Source organism: Heloderma suspectum, chromosome 2 (genome assembly GCF_057233095.1).
Source record: "Heloderma suspectum isolate Gila_16-S chromosome 2, 16-S_ref, whole genome shotgun sequence".
NCBI lineage: Eukaryota > Metazoa > Chordata > Lepidosauria > Squamata > Helodermatidae > Heloderma > Heloderma suspectum.
In genome coordinates, this window is record NC_139459.1 from 375,555,678 (window position 1) to 375,572,789 (window position 17,112).

Below are 17,112 nucleotides of genomic sequence, written 5' to 3' on the forward strand. Positions count from 1 at the left end.
TAAAACAGTCATGAAACAATGCAAGAAAACTTGGGGATGACACCAGCTTTTCCCCTGCCCGGTGCTTTCCAGATGTTCTGGACTACAACGCCCAGGCCGGGGCCAGTGGGACTTGAAGCCGCTGTTGGCCCTAAGAAAACTCCCCCAAACCATATAGTGCAATACCTCGATTAGGTAACAAAGATCACCGAAACTGTGCAAGCTTTTGACATCTCCAGCGCTCTTCAACAAGGAGGATGTGGCAGAAAGCAGGTGGTGGCGGGGGAGAGGTAGGGAAAAGAGAACAAAGGCTGACTGGGGCTTGTAGTCAGAAAGTCGGCATAGGCAGCGCCTTGGGGTGATATGGGGGCGGGAGCTTTGCAGACAAACTGGGCTGCGCTAGGAGATGTGATGGTTTGAGGTTTCCGCGGCCCTAGGACCCCTGGGAAGAAGAAAGCAGCAGACAGCGGTTGATCCTCCATTTTGGAAAATATAGGGCAGTATCCCATGTTACTCCTACATAGAGTAGACCCATTGAAATGAAGGTTTAAGATAGACCCAACTAACTTAAATCCTATTCATTTCAATGGGCCTACTCTACATAGGACTCGCATGGAACATTACCCATAGAATCTGGCTGTTAATGCAATCCTGGGTGGCCCAGACAGGTCTCTTAGTTGGTGGAAAGCAGAAGGAAGGATTAATTAGGCAGGCTTTACATTAGCAAAGCTGGAGATAATTTTACATGCTGTGGTAGATGTAAAAAAAAAAAAAAAGTCAGCAGAAGTGACATTGGGTAATTGGGTTGGGAAAAAAGGCAGTAGAAGCCAAATTGGGGATGAACCCTCAGAGAAAAACATCTCAGCAAGAGATCCAGGGATCCTGAAAGCTTGCACTGTGAGATTACATTATGGTGTTCCACTGTAGGACTCAAAAGGGTCATAGCATGCCCCCCACAAAAGCAGGGAAGACACAAGCAAGCAGTGGCCAGAGGAAGGGATGGGGACCTGTGTGAAACCCCAGGGGCTGGATGGGGACCTGGGCCTGATGATCCTCCCTTGCCTTACACAAAGGATCTAATTCCCCCAAACATTTCCCCATGTCAGGAGTGTGTCTGGGGCCCGAAAGCCTCCCCGATAAGTCTCCTACCCTGACGCATAGGAGAGGCCATGGCCTTGGAAGTTTCTGCAGGGACTGGGAGGGGGCACCTTGTTGGGTGATAGGTGTTAATCTGGTACTAAAAGGGTTAACAAGGAGTAAAGATGGCTGATTTGATCTGAGGGAGGCCCACAAGAAGGGGCCCTAGAAGACCCCACAAGAAGAGGCCCTTCTAGGGAGGTGGTGGGCTCCCCCACACTGGAGGCCTTCAAGACGAGGCTGGACAGCCATCTGTCAAGGATGCTCTGACTTGGATTCCTGCATTGAGCAGGGGGTTGGACTCGATGGCCTTATAGGCCCCTTCCAACCATACTATTCTATGATTCTATACCCCAGACTTGTAACCAGCTTTATATTCCAGACTCTTGACCCCTGGGCGAGAAGACCTTGAAGTTTGATTCTATGAGAAATGATATTATTTCACTAACTGTGACCCTATCTCCATAATGTGACTGTAACTAGAACCCACCCACAGTGCAAACATTCAGCTGATCCTATATTTATGAGTCGGTGGAATCAAGCTACAAACAAGATCCACCACAGAAGGAAGTGGGATTTATTAGGCACTATTCTGGGAGGTATGAGAACTGGGGCAGGTATCTTACATTCATATGATATTGAAGTTATGGCTAACAAATTATGAAAATTGGAAGAGATACTTGGAAGATACCAGACCCCATTAACACATAATTTTAGAATCTTGCAGGATGAAATGGAAAAAACAGTTCGGGTGCAATGGCATGCATGGCAATCGCTGGGACAGCATATGAATTTTTCACTGTCACAGGTTCTAGGATTGGAGAATGAAACTGGAATAGCTTTGGCATGTGCTACGATACAATTACATGCAAGTCAAAAGGTCGAACAAGCTGCAAGTCTTTGGGGCAATGGTTTACTTCCTGAGGAGCTCTGGGATAATACACAGTTATGGAACAAAAGAACGCTTGGGTGGTATAAAATTGATTCATTTGATTGGAATAAGCACTGCTTAATGGGGACGTTGCAAATGCGTATAGTTGTTGAACCAGCACCCCAAGAACAATGGGTTTTACCTACAGTAACAATTCCGTGGTGGCTTAGTGGTTAAGACGCTGAACTGCAGACCGGAAGGTCGAGGACAGCAGTTCAAGACCTGAGCGCTGCGTGACGGAGTGAGCTCCCGTCTTCAGTCCCAGCTCCTGCCAACCTAGCAGTTCGAAAGCAAGAAATTGCAAGTAGATAAATAGGTACCGCTTCAGCGGGAAAGGTAACAGCGTTCCGTGCACCTCGGTGTTCAGTCATGCCGGCCACATGACCACGGAAGCGTCTTCGGACAGCGCTGGCTCTTTGGCTTAGAAATGGAGATGAGCACCACACCCTAGAGTCGGACACGACTGGCTGGGGACACCTTTACCTTTTTTAAGAATTCCCAGAATTGAAGGTAATTCCATGTGGGAACCCCACTTTGTAGCAAAATGGATTACTAAAAATATGTTAGTCAGATCAGAAGAACATTGTGACCAATGGAAAAGGAATCAGTGGGCTTGTCTGAGACTTACATGGTCTGAAGGAGGTTGTAATGCAAACCATAATCCTGCAGTGTGTGAATGGCAAAATTTAGCCCGTAATGACACTTGTGTGTATGATATTGGACAAGGTTGCATGTGTGTGGTAACTAAGTGCCCAGAAGTATATCGGGGAACTTCCACTGCAGATTATGAGCCAACTGAAAGTTGTAGACATAACGTTACTGAAGTTACTGTGTGTGAGATCAAGTTTTCAGGATTTCAGCCTATGAAAGTCCCCAGATGATATATCATGAGGAATTTCCAACACAGAATATTAATATTGGATTGAACTGGACTGAATGGGAAAATTTGATTAGAGCGGAGAAAATGGTTACTGATGCCACACAAGAGCTGGAATCTAGACTTCAATCAGGACGTATTAAGATTTGGCATAACAATGGACAATTGCAAGCCTTAAGTAAACAAGGACAATCCTTGACAGTTAGTCACTGCTGGGATGTTTTTATGGGCATTCACCTAAAGCCACAGCTTTCCTTCAGCTGATGTTCCATCCTATCGTAATTGTACTCTTCTGGCAAATTTTGTTTGTAGGTGTTGCCATAGGTGTCTTGTACCAGGTTAACAAAAGGGTTGATCAACTATTCATGCGCACCAAAGCAATTGAAGAAATTGCCAAAGTCCATATGGCCAATTAGGTTCAAACAGAATTATAATACAAATAGAGTAGATAATACAAATAGAGTAAAAGAGCTTTGTTCTGGTCAATGGTGGTACGACAGGGATTAATGTAGTTTAAATTAAAGTGCTTATCAGATATTAAAATTAAAGTGCTTATCAGATATTCATTCTTATCAGATATTAAAATGTCTAGATAACCAGAATATCAAGTGGAGGACTGTTAATCTGGTACTAAAAGGGTTAACAAAGAGTAAAGAGGGCTGATTTGATCTGGAAGAGCCCCTAGAAGACCCCAGATTCGTAACCAGCTTTATATTCCAGACTCTTGACCCCTGGGCGAGAAGACCAAGAAGTTTGATTCTATGTTAAATGATATTATTTCACCGAGACTCAGATTTTGCAGGACTGTCTTTGCAGAAAGGAAAAAAAATGCAGCTGTCTTTACAAGCGGCTTCACAGAGCTTGTTCAAGGCCATGACGACCTGCTGGCAGAGTGTCTAAGTGAGATGAACAGCAGAACTGAGCCTGCTCAGATGCCTACTGAGAGGCGGAAAAGCACTGTTTTGACTTCTCGCGGTGTACACCTGCTGATGAGAGAACGTCCGTACTTGATGCTAGTTGGGCGGGAAAGCGTAGCCCTGAGTGCGAGCGGCAACTAGGAGGTGGTGTTGGGCAGATATGACCAGAAATGGCCAAAGACGCCTGGGAATTCAAAGACGTACCAGAGAGAAATGCGTCATTCAAGATAACATGCCCAGATTGCAGACTTTGGGTCATATTTGGGACATCTCAAAGTAACCCGTTTGTCATGGTGCCAGACACGTTCCCCAGACACATGAATTGTGTGAGATAGATGGCACACCTTGCTTCTGGCTGGTGGGCAAATGCTCTAACCATGTGCACCCCATTTTGATGGGAAGAGGATCGCCTCATTGCTCCTTGGGCCCCACCTTTGACCAGAGCAGGGGTATAAAAGCACCGGGGATGAGAGCTCGGATGTGGTGCCTTTGTTCCTGCTGCTCTGGTTCCTGCTGCTACTCCACTTCCCTCTTTCTGCCATGCCACCAGACCCAAGGATTTGGGTAACTACGGACCTCTTTAGACTCTTAGGCTTTGGAACGTAGGATGTTTTCTGAAAGGAGAACTTAGAATTATTTCTGAGTTTGGGACTTGGAGTGCTTTCTAAGCTTGAGACTTGGAGGTTATTTCTGAGGAGGGGATTTGGAATCCCATCTTCAGAGCTGGCAAATGGAATTATTTCCAGGTCTTGGGTTTTCCGGTCACTCTAACTCCTACCTCTATTCTTCATATGCCTAGAGGAGCTCAGTAATGCTTCAGCAGAGCTTTTGTATTCAAGTGAGAAGCAGGAGGAGGTAACGGGAGGGTTAACACTTAGTTTAGGTTGTTTTAGTTTAGCTTTGAACTGCAAGTAGTAAACAAGAGAAAGGTGGAAAGAGAAATCATAACAATGTTAGAAGCTCAAGCCCTTATCTTATTGGCCAAATTCATAATACCAGCTTTGGCAATTGCAATCCTTTTGATTAATCTTTTTTGTTGCATTCTCTTTCCCTGTAATTATAAAGTTTCTAACACTCATATAACCACCATGCCACTTTCTTTATTTTGTATCTTTCTAAAATAAAGCCTTGAATAGATGTCAATCTACACTTTTGTCTGTAGTGATGTTTGTCCATTGGGATTAGCTTGGGTACCAACTAGGGTGCTTCGGATCCATTTGATGCAGGTCCTGAGGTTACACAGGACCAAATTTACAATAGGAAGAACTGCGCCTGCATCCACACCCTAGGAACAGATCAGACAAGGGGGATGAACAAAACAAGAGGCTCTTGATGTAACACATTCTTTATCGCCCCCTAGTGCCTGGAGCATGCGGAGCTGTGACTATTATACAACACACTTAAGGTTAAGTTCAGGGTTTCCTCCCCTGTAGTCAGTTCCATGACCAGCTGTTCTATGGCAGAGTTGTTTAGGGCATCGAGAAATTCATCCTCTTTGTCATGACTGGAACATGCATTTATCTAGTCAATCTGGGGGTAACTGAAGACACCCATTATTACAACACTTCCTCATTTGGAAGCCTCCCTGATTTTTTCCCCACCCCAAGGTCACCCTTGAGCACATTCCTAGTACTAAATTAGTTGGGGGGGCCAGTATTGCCACCCACAGAGCTTCTGCGGAATAGTCTGCCCCTTTCAGCTGCTCCACTCTGCTCAGCACTCTTCCCTCTTGGACGTCCAGGGCAACGTCTGATGGTGGCCATCGCTGCGCCTTGTGGTAGCAAACGCCATCATTTAATTCTGCACTGAGGGAAGAAGTCCCCTACCCCGCCCCAACCCTTAGGAGAGGCAAAGGCCTTGGCGGTTTCTGCAGGGACTGGGAGGGGCAGCACCTTGTTGGATACAAGGAGCCCAATATTGCCACCCACAGCACTTCTGTGGAAGAATCTGCCCCTTTCAGGGGTTCTAATCTGCTCGGCCCTTTGCCCTTTTTGACGTCCAGGGCAGCGTCTAATGGTGGCCATCACTGCGTCTCGTAGAAGCAAATAGGCAGTAGTTTAACTCTGTGCTGTGTGAAGAAGCACTTCCTTCTTTTTAATCAATTTTTTATTGTGAATTTTAACCAAACAAAACAAAGACACCAACAAAAAACATCCCCCCAATAAAAATATAACATATTCTAAAATCCTCAGTTTCAAATATTACAATATTCTAAGGAGAAAAGAAGAGGAAAAAAATAGGTTACGCATAAACTTCAGTAAAGGCAGACCAGATATCCAAATATAAGTCTATTTGCAAGCTACGTCTATATACCACTCTTTCAAATGTTGCTGGCATTGTTAAGTCTTCAATCCATTGCATTATAGGCAGTGACCTTTTATCCTTCCAGTATTTTAATATCAGTCTTTTTAGCAACCACAAGGGCACAAAGGATCCATTTACGCTGACCGTGTGTCACATTCCAAAACACAGGAATCCAATTCTTTCCAATTCTTACATCTGGATTTCCCCATAAAGTCAATTCGGCATGGGAAAACAGGTCAAAGTGTAGTTGGCATGACAGACGCCACACATCTATGACTGCCTTCATTATGAGAGGAGTTCCGTCTGCCTCAGTGTACCGAGAACCTAATGCCATCCATTTAAAGAGATGCTCCAGACAAGAAGATTCCAACACTGACCAAGCTGGAAAATCAAATATGAGTAGAAAAGACCAAAACGTAGTACAGGTCAGCAAATAAGCCCGATGGTATGTAGCCAGATCAGGAAAAACAAACCCGCCTTCGTTAATTGGAAGCTGCATCCTTTTCAAAGATATTCTTGGCGGAAAGGACCCCCCCGCAAAATTTACAAAACAAAGCATTAAGTTTCTGAAAATATTTGCCAGGTATAAGTATAGGGATCCCACATATAAATAATTTGAGGAATAGTGTTCATCTTGAACGTATTAACCTTTCCCCATAAACTCAGCTTTAAAGATGCCCATCTATCTACATCTCGCAAAATATTATGAATCAACTAAATTGAAACTAATCGTTTGAGCTATATCTCTAGGGATAATTATTCCCAAATAAGTAATAGACTCTGGGCACCTAATGCAAAGAGAAAACTCACTGGAAAAGACCCTGATGCTGGGAAAGACTGAAGGCTAGATGAGATGGCTAGACAGCATCACCGATGCAATGAAGATGAACTTGAGCACACTCCGGGAGAGGGCAGAGGACAGGAAGGCCTGGCGTGCTATGGTCCATGGGGTCACGAAGAGTCGGACACGACTGAATGACTGAACAACAACCACCATCAAAATTGGCAATCGGCTAATACACTAGAGTATATCCTATCTCCAACTGGCATTGTTTCTGACTTTGAACAATTAAGTGAATAACCAGACAATTTACCAAAAGTATTAATCAATTTCATCAAAGCTGAAACCGACAACTGGAGTTTCGAGATAAACAACAAAAGATCATCAGCATAAAGGCTAACTTTAAATTCTAAACCAAAACGGACAAATCCATGGAGAATACTGTTTTGTCTAATAGCACACGCCAGGGGCTCCAAACATAAGTTGAATATCATTGGGGAAAGTGGACAATCTTGTCTGGTGCCCCGCCCAAGTAAAAAAAGAAGCTGAAAACAAACAGTTTGTCATTACTCTTGCTCTTGGAGCTGGCTATAGGATTTTAACCCATTTCAAAAATTCTACAGGAAAACCAAAATTAGTGTGGTAAAAATAATTTTCCAGTGAATTTTGTCGAAGGCTTTTTCTGCACCCAAGAAAATGATGGCCACCTGATCAGTTCTTTCAGAGTTTAAAGCAACAAGTTCAACAATTCAGCTCATGCTTAGTATTCTGTAGCTTTTGATAAAGTTGTGCTGTGGGGGAAGTGGCAAACTGAGTTATAAGACATTTCAGCTTCTTGTTTAAAAACGTCAGCTGAGTTTTTTAAGGTTCCTTTTGATGAGAAGCATAAGAGATCATTCCTTTTATCTGTCCTGATTCTACCACCAATCAGCTTCAGGGGATGACCAGTTTGGGTTCAGCAAGGATGTCGGACTCCCAGTTGCTTAACCACAAAATGACACCCTGCCACCACCAAAGCAGAGTGTTCAAGCACTTGGGGTAACCGGGGGGGATTTTGGTGTGGAAGGAGGACGGTGAGCCCCATTCCGCTCTGGTACTCTGAACAAATTCCTGGACTCGGAATTCTTTAAATTCTACATGTCACCTTTTGTACCTGGCTCTGGCTGGCAGAACTTGGGAGATCTAGGCGGGAAAAGGAGACTGGACAAGCCTGAGGCCTGCACATCCCTGCCTCATTCATTTATCTAGTCATTCATTCCACTCATTTTCACCCTTCTCCTCACACAAAAGGCCCCCAGAGCAGCTTCCAAGGATTTACAATTAGACACTTCCTGCCCTCAGGCTCACAATCTAGAAGAGACAGGAGGAAAGGGACTGGGAGGGAGGAGGGAAAAAAGCCTGATGATGGCGCTGGATTCCCACCTCTGGCTGGGAGGTAAATAAATCCAGTTGCTTTGTGACTGGAGGAAGTCCCTGCAGCTACTGTTGATCTCAGGGGAGGGGAGAAGGACACAGGGATCCTTTTGCAGAACATTCTTACAAAAGGCTTTGGAGCTCCTCCCAATTTAAATGCTTTTACGTAGGTGTGCATAATGTGATCTGTGTTGAGATATGCACTCTGCCTGCATGCACCATTAGTAGCGGTCACAGAATTCTCCCCTTTGTAGATTTTTTGATGTCAGGTTAGGCGACTTTCCAAACTTTGAGCATTTAAATGGTTCCCCCCTCCGTGTGAATTCTTTGATGTGAAGTAAGTCCATCACTCTGACTGAAGCTCATTCCACACTCCAGGCATTTAAATGGCTTCTCCCCTGTGTGAGTTCTTTGATGTGAAGCAAGACTATTACGCTGAGCAAAGGCCTTTCCACACTCCAGGCACTTAAATGGTTTCTCTCCTGTGTGAATTCTTTGATGTGAAGCAAGACTATTACGCTGAGCAAAGGCCTTTCCACACTCCAGGCACTTAAATGGTTTCTCCCCTGTGTGAATTCTTTGATGTGAAGCAAGACTATCACATCGAGCAAATGCCTTTCCACACTCCAAGCATTTAAATGGTTTCTCTCCTGTGTGAATTCTTTGATGTGAATTAAGTATGTGACTCCAAGCAAAAGCCTTTCCACACTCCAGGCATTTAAATGGTTTCTCCCCTGTGTGAATCATTCTTTGATGGACAGTCAGATGTCCATGCTGAGTAAAGCTCTTTCCACACTGCTGGCATTTAAATGGCTTCTCCCCTGTGTGAGTTCTTTCATGTGAAATAAGGTCTCCCCTCCGTCTAAAGGCCATTCCACACTGCAGGCATTTAAATGGCTTCTCCCCAGTGTGAATTCTTTGATGTGAAATAAGGTCTCCCTTCCATCTAAAGTGCATTCCACACTGCTGGCATTTAAATGGCTTCTCTCCTGTGTGAATTCTTTGATGTGAAGTAAGTTGTCCACCCCGTTTGAAGGCCTTTCCACATTGCAGGCATTTAAATGGTTTCTCCCCTGTGTGGATGCTCAGATGTTTGCTGAGGCTTGATTTACCATAGAAGGTTTTGCTGCACTTTGAGCATTTCTGTTGGCTTTCTCCTGGGAGGAATTCAAAATGAGCATTTAGAATTCTCTGCTCTTTCCCTTCTTGATGACTGAGTCTCTCTAAGAATACTCCATGTCCGTCTTCTGCCTTGATCCCTAGCATGTCACTGGCCTCTACAGAGGGAGAAATGGATTCCCAAATCAGGGAACAAACCTAATTCACTGGGACACAACAGAAAATACCTATACAAAACCTCTGGCGCTATCCCCCGCCCCCCATACCCCCTCGGAGAGATCCCATAATCCTTCTGGACTGGAATAGGAGGATGAAGGGTATTGAATCAGGCCACGAGTAGCAGAAGATGCTAAACATTTTTTAGTCTTTGTAAACAAACCAGTTTTCCCAACCCACGGAAAGAGCAAAGCTTACCCAAACAGGCCACGTTTGCAAAGTTCTCCATCATGACTTGCTCGTGCAGAGCCCTTTGGCTTCGATCCAGCAGGGACCACTCCTCCTCGGCGAAATACACCGCCACCTCTTTGAAAAGCACCACAGCCTGATGCAGGAGGAGGAGGAAAAAGGAAATAATAGGGTCTCCACTCAATGACAATGGTGCGAATCTTCTGGAAGCGTGTTTAGGAGACGTAACGAACTGCCTTATGTATTTAGGTACAACACTTATATACCTTACAAAAGCCTCACAGGAGGCCTTAGAATGCTCCAGGGGTTCCAGAGCCACTGGACCAACCAGGCTCTGGACCACTTGGAACAGCCTCCTGAGACAGCACTCTGCAGACACATTCGAGGCAGCGTAATATTCCTTTTTTGCTGCCTTCACCACCACATGAGAGGCTGAAGATACATAGCTCTAGCCTGTGTCTGATCGTCTTTGGAGTGAGACTTCCGCCACTGGCGCTCTAGCCGTCCCACCTCCTGTTTCAGAGCTCGTAACTGCAGACTGAACCATGGTGCAGCCCGAGCCCTGTTCAGGGGGAGAGGGCGTTTCGGGGCCACCCGATCTTATGCCCCAGTGACTGCAGCATTCCGGCCACCCACCAGGGCCTCAACCAAGGCCAGAGAATCCCCAAGCGCGTTCAGGAATCCATTTGGATCCATAAGACGCCTGGGGTGGACCATTTTAATGGGTTCTCCACCCCTGCGGAGGGGTTGTGGAACTGAGAAGTTCAACGTCACCAGATAGTGATCTGACCATGACAAGGGACTGGTGGATATACCCCTTACTTCCAGATCACTCCCTGCTTCTCCAGAAACAAACACAAGGTCTAGCACATGACCGGCTAAATGGGTGGGCCCATTTGGAATGGGGTGGGGCTCCCAGGAAGCCATGGTCTCCCTGACGTCCCAAGGTGCCCCCGTGAGGACGGCCTCTGAATGTACGTTGAAGTCCCCCAACGCCAATAAGTTAGGGGACTGCACACGCACATCAGAGACTACCTCAAGCACCTCGGCCAGGGAGTCAATCGTGCAGCGGGCTGGATGGTACATGAGCAGAATCCCCAGACTGCCCTTCGGGCCCAACCTCCAGTACATGCACTCAGCAACCTTGCTCTCCCGGAGAGGGGGTCTGGTGAAGACCAAGGACTCCCAGTAGATAACAGCCACCACACTTCCCCAATGCCCAGCCCTTGGCTGCTGTGCATACGAAAACCCGGCTGGGCGCATGGCCACCAGAGTTGGAGCAGCAGCCTCAGCCAGCCAGGTCTCCTTAATACATGCCAGGTCTGCACCCTCATCCCGGATCATGTCATGGATGAGGGATGTTTTCTGGGTAAGAGACCTGGCATTGCAGAGCAGCAAGCGAAGGCCAGAAGGTGGAGTTACGCCTCCCCCAGCCATCCTTCGGCACTAGACAGGCCTGGAACAGGGGACAGATATTACACATCTCTCCCTCATTCCCTTACTTGGCATGCCCTGCCCCAGTGCTCCGCCAGCGCCCGCCGCCCGGCCTCGGTATAGCGTGGCCCCCAACACTCCCCCCATTGCCTCTGTCAGGCACCCTCGCTCTCGCCTATCAGGCAGGCCACCCACCCCTAAAGACACAACAAAAAAAACCCCAAACCCACCCCCAAAAACAGTTAAACAAAAATTAAAACAAAACATCCCCTTTACCAATATTGACTCTCCCTATAACACATAATACAAAAACATAATAGCATAAAACACCATGTTAAAAATGTGTTATTTTTAAATAAAGAATACCAGTAAAAACTGTGGCTACTCAGTAAACAAAGGCATCCTGAAATAAAGATGTTTTCAGTAGGCGCCGAAAATCATACAGTATTGGGGCCTGCCTGACCTCCAGAGGCAAGGAGTTCCAGAGAAAGGGGGCCACCACCCAGAAGGCTCTTCTCCTGGAGGATCCAATCAGGCCAAAGGTCCATGTGGAATCACCAGGAGCATGTCCTCCGATGACCTCAGTGACGGCGCAGGTTGATAGGGGAGAAGGTGCTGTCTTAGGTAGCCTGGCCCCAAGTTCTATACAGCTTTACAGAGCAAGACGAAAAGCGTAAAGCTGACCTGGTGGCACATAGGCAGCCAGTGCAGTTCCCTCAGGTGCTGCATTGCAGCAGTCCAGTCTCGAGGTTCCTACTCCTGTGCCACTGTTGCCAAGCTATCCCTGTCCAGGAGAGGCCATTCCTGGCGAATGAGCTGAAGCTGGCAAAAGGAATTCCGAGCCGAGAGGCCACTTGGGACTCCAGCGACAGTGATGGGCCTAGGAGTACCCCAGACTACAAACCTGACCTTTCAGAGGGAGCGCAACCCCATCCTGAACAGCAAAGAGCTTATCTCCTGGACTTAGGAACCAGTCACCCACGGGCCTCCATCTTGCCAGAATTCAGCTTCATGTTATTGGCCCTCATCCAGCCCATTGTTGGGTCTAGGCACTGATTCAGGACTTGCACAGCCTCACCGGATTCAGCTGCCCCAGGGAGCCACAGCTGCGTGTCAATTGCATACGGATGGTACTTAGCTCCAAACCCCCTACTGACCGCTTCCAGCAGCTTCAGATAGATGCCGAACAACACTGCGCCCCACGGAAGCCCATCATTCGATGCCAAGGGGCTGAGGAGCGGTCAGCACACACTGCTCTCTGAAATCGACCCTGCAGGTAAGACCGGAACCACGGGAACAGTGCCTCCGATGCCCATTCCACGCGGTCGCTCCAGGAGGATACCACGGTCAATGGTGTCGAAAGCAGATGAGAGGTGGAGCAGAATTAACGGGGCTGTACCCCCCCCCCCCGTCCCTCTCTCGGTAATGGCCACATGTCAGAGCAGCCAAGGCCGACTCGGTCCCGGAGGCAGGCCGAAACCCAGACAGGGGTGGGTCAAGATCATCGGTATCCTGCAATGGCCGCTGGTCCTTCTAGCCCAGTACTGTCGACCCTGACTGGCAGCTCCTTTCCTAGCCCCACAACCAGGAGATGCTGGGGGTCGAACCTGTGACCTTCTGCAGGCACGGCAGGGGCTCTACCACTGGGCTCCGGCCCCTGCCAGCTCCGCTCGGGGGACTCAGTCCTCCACTGACTGCAACTTTGCTAAGGGAAAGTGAGAGATTCTTTCAGGCCCAGTGAGGAGGGCAAGGGAGAGAGGCACCCAGGCCGCCCCCTGCCCATCTCCCCCTGATTTCTCCCCCTACCTGATCTGGCCGCACCGGAACCATTCCTCCTCCACCGTGAAGAAGGGACGACTTCTTCGGCATTACCGGCACCCCATTGCCTGTGAAGGAGAGGAAGGTGCCGCAAAGAATCCTTGATGGGCATTCTGGATTTTCATGCACATTTTACATTTCCAGTGTGTGGGGCGGGGGGGGGGGGGGGGCTCTCCCCACGTTGGCTCTTGTTGGCCACTCAGGTGGCTGGACTGTGCGTGTGAAATTGAAGGACGGTTGAAACCCTCAGACATTTGCAAAGCAGGGGAGAGGATGCGGAGGACCAGCCACTCCTGCCCGTGTGGCGCTCGAGAGGGGGGTGGATGTCCCATTAACCCTAGCCAGGGCTATCAGTGGTGGGGGATGATGGGCGTTGCAGTCCACCAACATCTAAAGCTGGGCCCCCACCCTTTTTGGACCCGTGGGCACTTTGGGGAATGGGAGGATCTGCTGTGGGCACCACCACAAAATGCCGAACCAGTGGGTCGCCGTTTCTGGCATCTTAGTTGTCCAGTCAGTGTAAGGCTGCGGCCGATTCTGCAGAGATGTTTGTTCCGTGGCTGTTGGGTGTCACGGTACCTCTTTACGAAGGGGCTGACTTATTCGGCAGGTTCTGGTGGTGTGATACAGCTGGTTCTTCTTTCAGAAGAGGGCTTTTTCTGCTGTGGCACCCCGGTTGTGGAGTGAGCTTCCCAGAGAGGCTCACCTGTGCTTTTTCTGGGGCCAGGTGAAGAACTTTGTTATTTTCCCAGGCATTTGTGTCTTTTACTTCCGTGGTTTTAAATCTGTGATGGTATTTTATTATGATTACATCTCTGTATTGCGCTAGGCTTTTTTTGGCATTAGTTTTATTCTGTACTTTGAGACTTTTACATTTCGTATTGTAATTGATGCTGTACTTTGTGGTTTTAATTGTTGTGAATGGGTCAGAGAGCTTCAGCTATTAGGCTGTACAGAAATGTAATAAATCAATCCATAATATAGAAATAAATTTCAAATATGGGTTTTGGCAATGTCTAGTGGCTTTTTAAAATCCATTATTTATTTATTTGTGGTATTTTTATCCCACTCCTCTGCCAAAAAAGGCCCTTTGGGTGGCTTAGAATAAATCAGCAAAGAATGCAGTCCGTGCCCTCCAAACCAGAACACACATGGAAAAGGCGATGAGGAGGGAAGCGGAAAAAATGAGGCTGACTGTCAGCAGGGCCGGTGGGATGGCCCTGATCCCTCCCCATCTCCCGAAGGGGGCCAGTCCAACTGGAGCAGGCCCTGAGGTTCCCGTTGCCTGCTCCTGTCTCCGTCCAGGCATTCTGTTCACACAGCAGCCAACCAGCTGCCCACAGGAAACCCACAAGCTGGATGCGAGTGCAACAGCACCCTCCTGCCCATGTTCCCCAGCAACAGGTGTGCCTCCGATACAGGAGGTACCTTATAGCCTTCAGGACCAGTAGCCATTGACAGCCTTCGCCTCCAGGAATTTGTCTAACCCCCTTTTAAAGCTATCCAAATTGGCGGCCATCACTATGCCTTGTGGTGGCAAATTCCATAGTTTAGATGTGCAGTGTGTAAAAACGTCCGTCCTTTCATCTGTCCTGAATCAGCTCCTGAATCTGTCCTGAACCACCAATCAGCTTCATGGGGTGACGCCTCTGGGTTCTAGGATTACGAGACAGGGAGAAAACTGTCCCCCTCTCCACATCGTGCATAATTTTGTACGCTTCTATCCTGTCTCCCCTTACTGAATTGCTCCAGCGCCTTGATCATATTCTGCCCTTTTACCAAGCCTATAATATCCTTGCTGAGGGGCAGTGACCAGAACGGAACCCAGTAACCCAAGTGTGGTTGCATCATAGATGCATATAAAGGCAGTAGGAACTTGGCAGTTTAATGCTCAGTTCCTTCCCTAATCATGCCTAACCGGGAGGTTGTTACATTCACTCACCTCTGCCTATGACTAACGGTTCCAAAGCTCACTCATTTAGGGGAAGAATGGGAGGTCCTTACAAGTCCCATCTTGAACTTCACTTTCTTAAATATTGTCGATGTCTCTTTAAATTTGGTTCACAAAAGCTCATGCCTTAGAAATAAACCCCTGTTAGTTTTGAAGGCGCCACAGACTCTTTATTATTATTAATTATATTTACATCGTGCCTTTTTCCGATCACTCTGACTGAAGCTCATTCCACATTCCAGGCGTTCATATTGTTTCTCCCCTGAGTAAATTCTCTAATGGCTGGTAAGGGGGTCATACTTACTGAAGCTCTTTCCAAACTCCAGACACTGATACATTTTCTCCCCCATGTGGATTCTCAGATGGTTTTTGAGGCTTGATTTATCATAGAAGCTTTTGCTGCGCTTTGAGCATTTCTCTTGCTTTTCTCCTGGAAGGACTTCCAAATGAGCATTTAGATTTCTCTGCTCTTTCCCCTCTTGATCACTGACTCTCTCTAAGAATACTCCATGACCATCTTCTGCTTTGATCCCTTGCACATCACTGACCGCTACAGAGGGAGAAACCGAGTCCCAAATCAGGGAACAATCCCAACTCATTGTGACACAACAAAAAAGACTTATACAAAACCTCCAGTGGTATCCCCCCCTCTCAAATTCCCTTGAAGTGATCTCATAATTCTGCTGGACTGGAATAGGAGGATGAAGGCTGTTGAATCAGGCCACAAGTAGCAGAAGATGCTAAACATTCTTTAGCCTTTGTAAACAAACCAGTTTTCCCAACCCACGGAAAGAGCAAAGCTTACCCAAACAGGCCACGTTTGCAAAGTTCTCCATCATGACTTGCTCGTGCAGAGCCCTTTGGCTTCGATCCAGCAGCGACCACTCCTCGGCGAAATACACCACCACTTCTTTGAAGAGCACCAAAGCCTGATGCAGGAGGAGGAGGAAAAAGGAAATAATAGGGTCTCCACTCATAGACAATGGTGCGAATCTTCTGGAAGGTTATCTAGGAGACATAAGAAACTGCCTTACGTATTTAGTTACAACACTTCTATATATACCGCTCTGTGTCTCAAACAGATTCCCAAGTGGTGAACAGTAAAAAATAAAAACATGAAAAAATAAAACACCATATTAAAAATGTGTTATTTTTAAACACAGAGTACCAGTAGAAACCATGGGTGGTCAGTAAAGGAAGGCATCCCGAAATAAAGATGCTTTCAGGAGGCACCAAAAATCATACAGTATTGGCACCTGCCTGCCTGACCTCTGGAGGCAAGGAGTTCCACAGACAGGGGGCCACCACACTGAAGGCGGAACCACCAGGAGCATGCCACCCGATGACCTCAGTGACCGGGGAGGTTGATAGGGGAGAAGATGCTGTTGTAGGTAACCTCATCCCAAGTTCTTTAGAGTTTTTTGGGGTTAGTACAAAACCCTTAAACCTGTCCTGGTAGCGCACAGATGGCTGGTGCAGTTCCCTCAGCAAAGGGCTTGCATGCTGAAAAGGGGCAGCTCCTGCCAACAGCCCAGCTGCTGCGTTCTGCACTAGCTCCAGGACTCACGGACCGCTCATCCACAGGGCTTCCATCCTCCCATGGTCCAGCTTCACTTTATGGCTCTCATCCAGCCCATCGCTGAGTGCAGGCACTGATCCAGGACTTGGACAGCCTCACCACTTGGCTCCAAACCCCCTACTGACCGCTCCCAGCAGCTTCATACAGATGTTAACCAACACTGCACCCCGCGGAACCCCATAGCTCAATGCCAAGGGGCCGAGGAGGGTCACGCCAAGCGACTCCCTGAAACCAGCGTCACAGGTAAGTCCGGAACCACTGTAACTCAGCCCATTCCCCGGAGTCGATCCAGGAGGACGCTACGGTCGACGGTATTGAAAGCTGATGAGAAGCATAGAATAGTAGGGTTGGAAGGGTCCTATAAGACCCTCGAGTCCAACCCCCTGCTCAAGGCAGGAGTCCAAGTCAGAGCATCCCTGACAGATGGCTGTCCAGCCTCGTCTTGAACGCCTCCAGTGTGGGAGAGC

At 47.6% G+C, this 17,112-nt stretch overlaps 1 protein-coding gene across 1 annotated transcript in view; it reads right to left on the reverse strand.

Annotated features, from left to right (window-relative positions):
• The window catches only part of LOC146356232 (uncharacterized), a 38,686-nt gene that overhangs the window by 10,943 nt on the left and 10,631 nt on the right, over positions 1-17,112 (reverse strand). Inside the window, exons 2-6 of the mRNA XM_084831874.1 lie at positions 15,872-16,074; positions 15,371-15,616; positions 13,104-13,183; positions 9,873-9,999; positions 8,657-9,616 (exon numbers count right to left, since the gene is read on the reverse strand). Coding sequence (XP_084688000.1) covers positions 8,657-9,616; positions 9,873-9,999; positions 13,104-13,183; positions 15,371-15,616; positions 15,872-16,043 — 1,585 coding nt within the window. The 5' untranslated portion in view covers positions 16,044-16,074. The remainder of the gene's footprint in view (positions 1-8,656; positions 9,617-9,872; positions 10,000-13,103; positions 13,184-15,370; positions 15,617-15,871; positions 16,075-17,112) is intronic.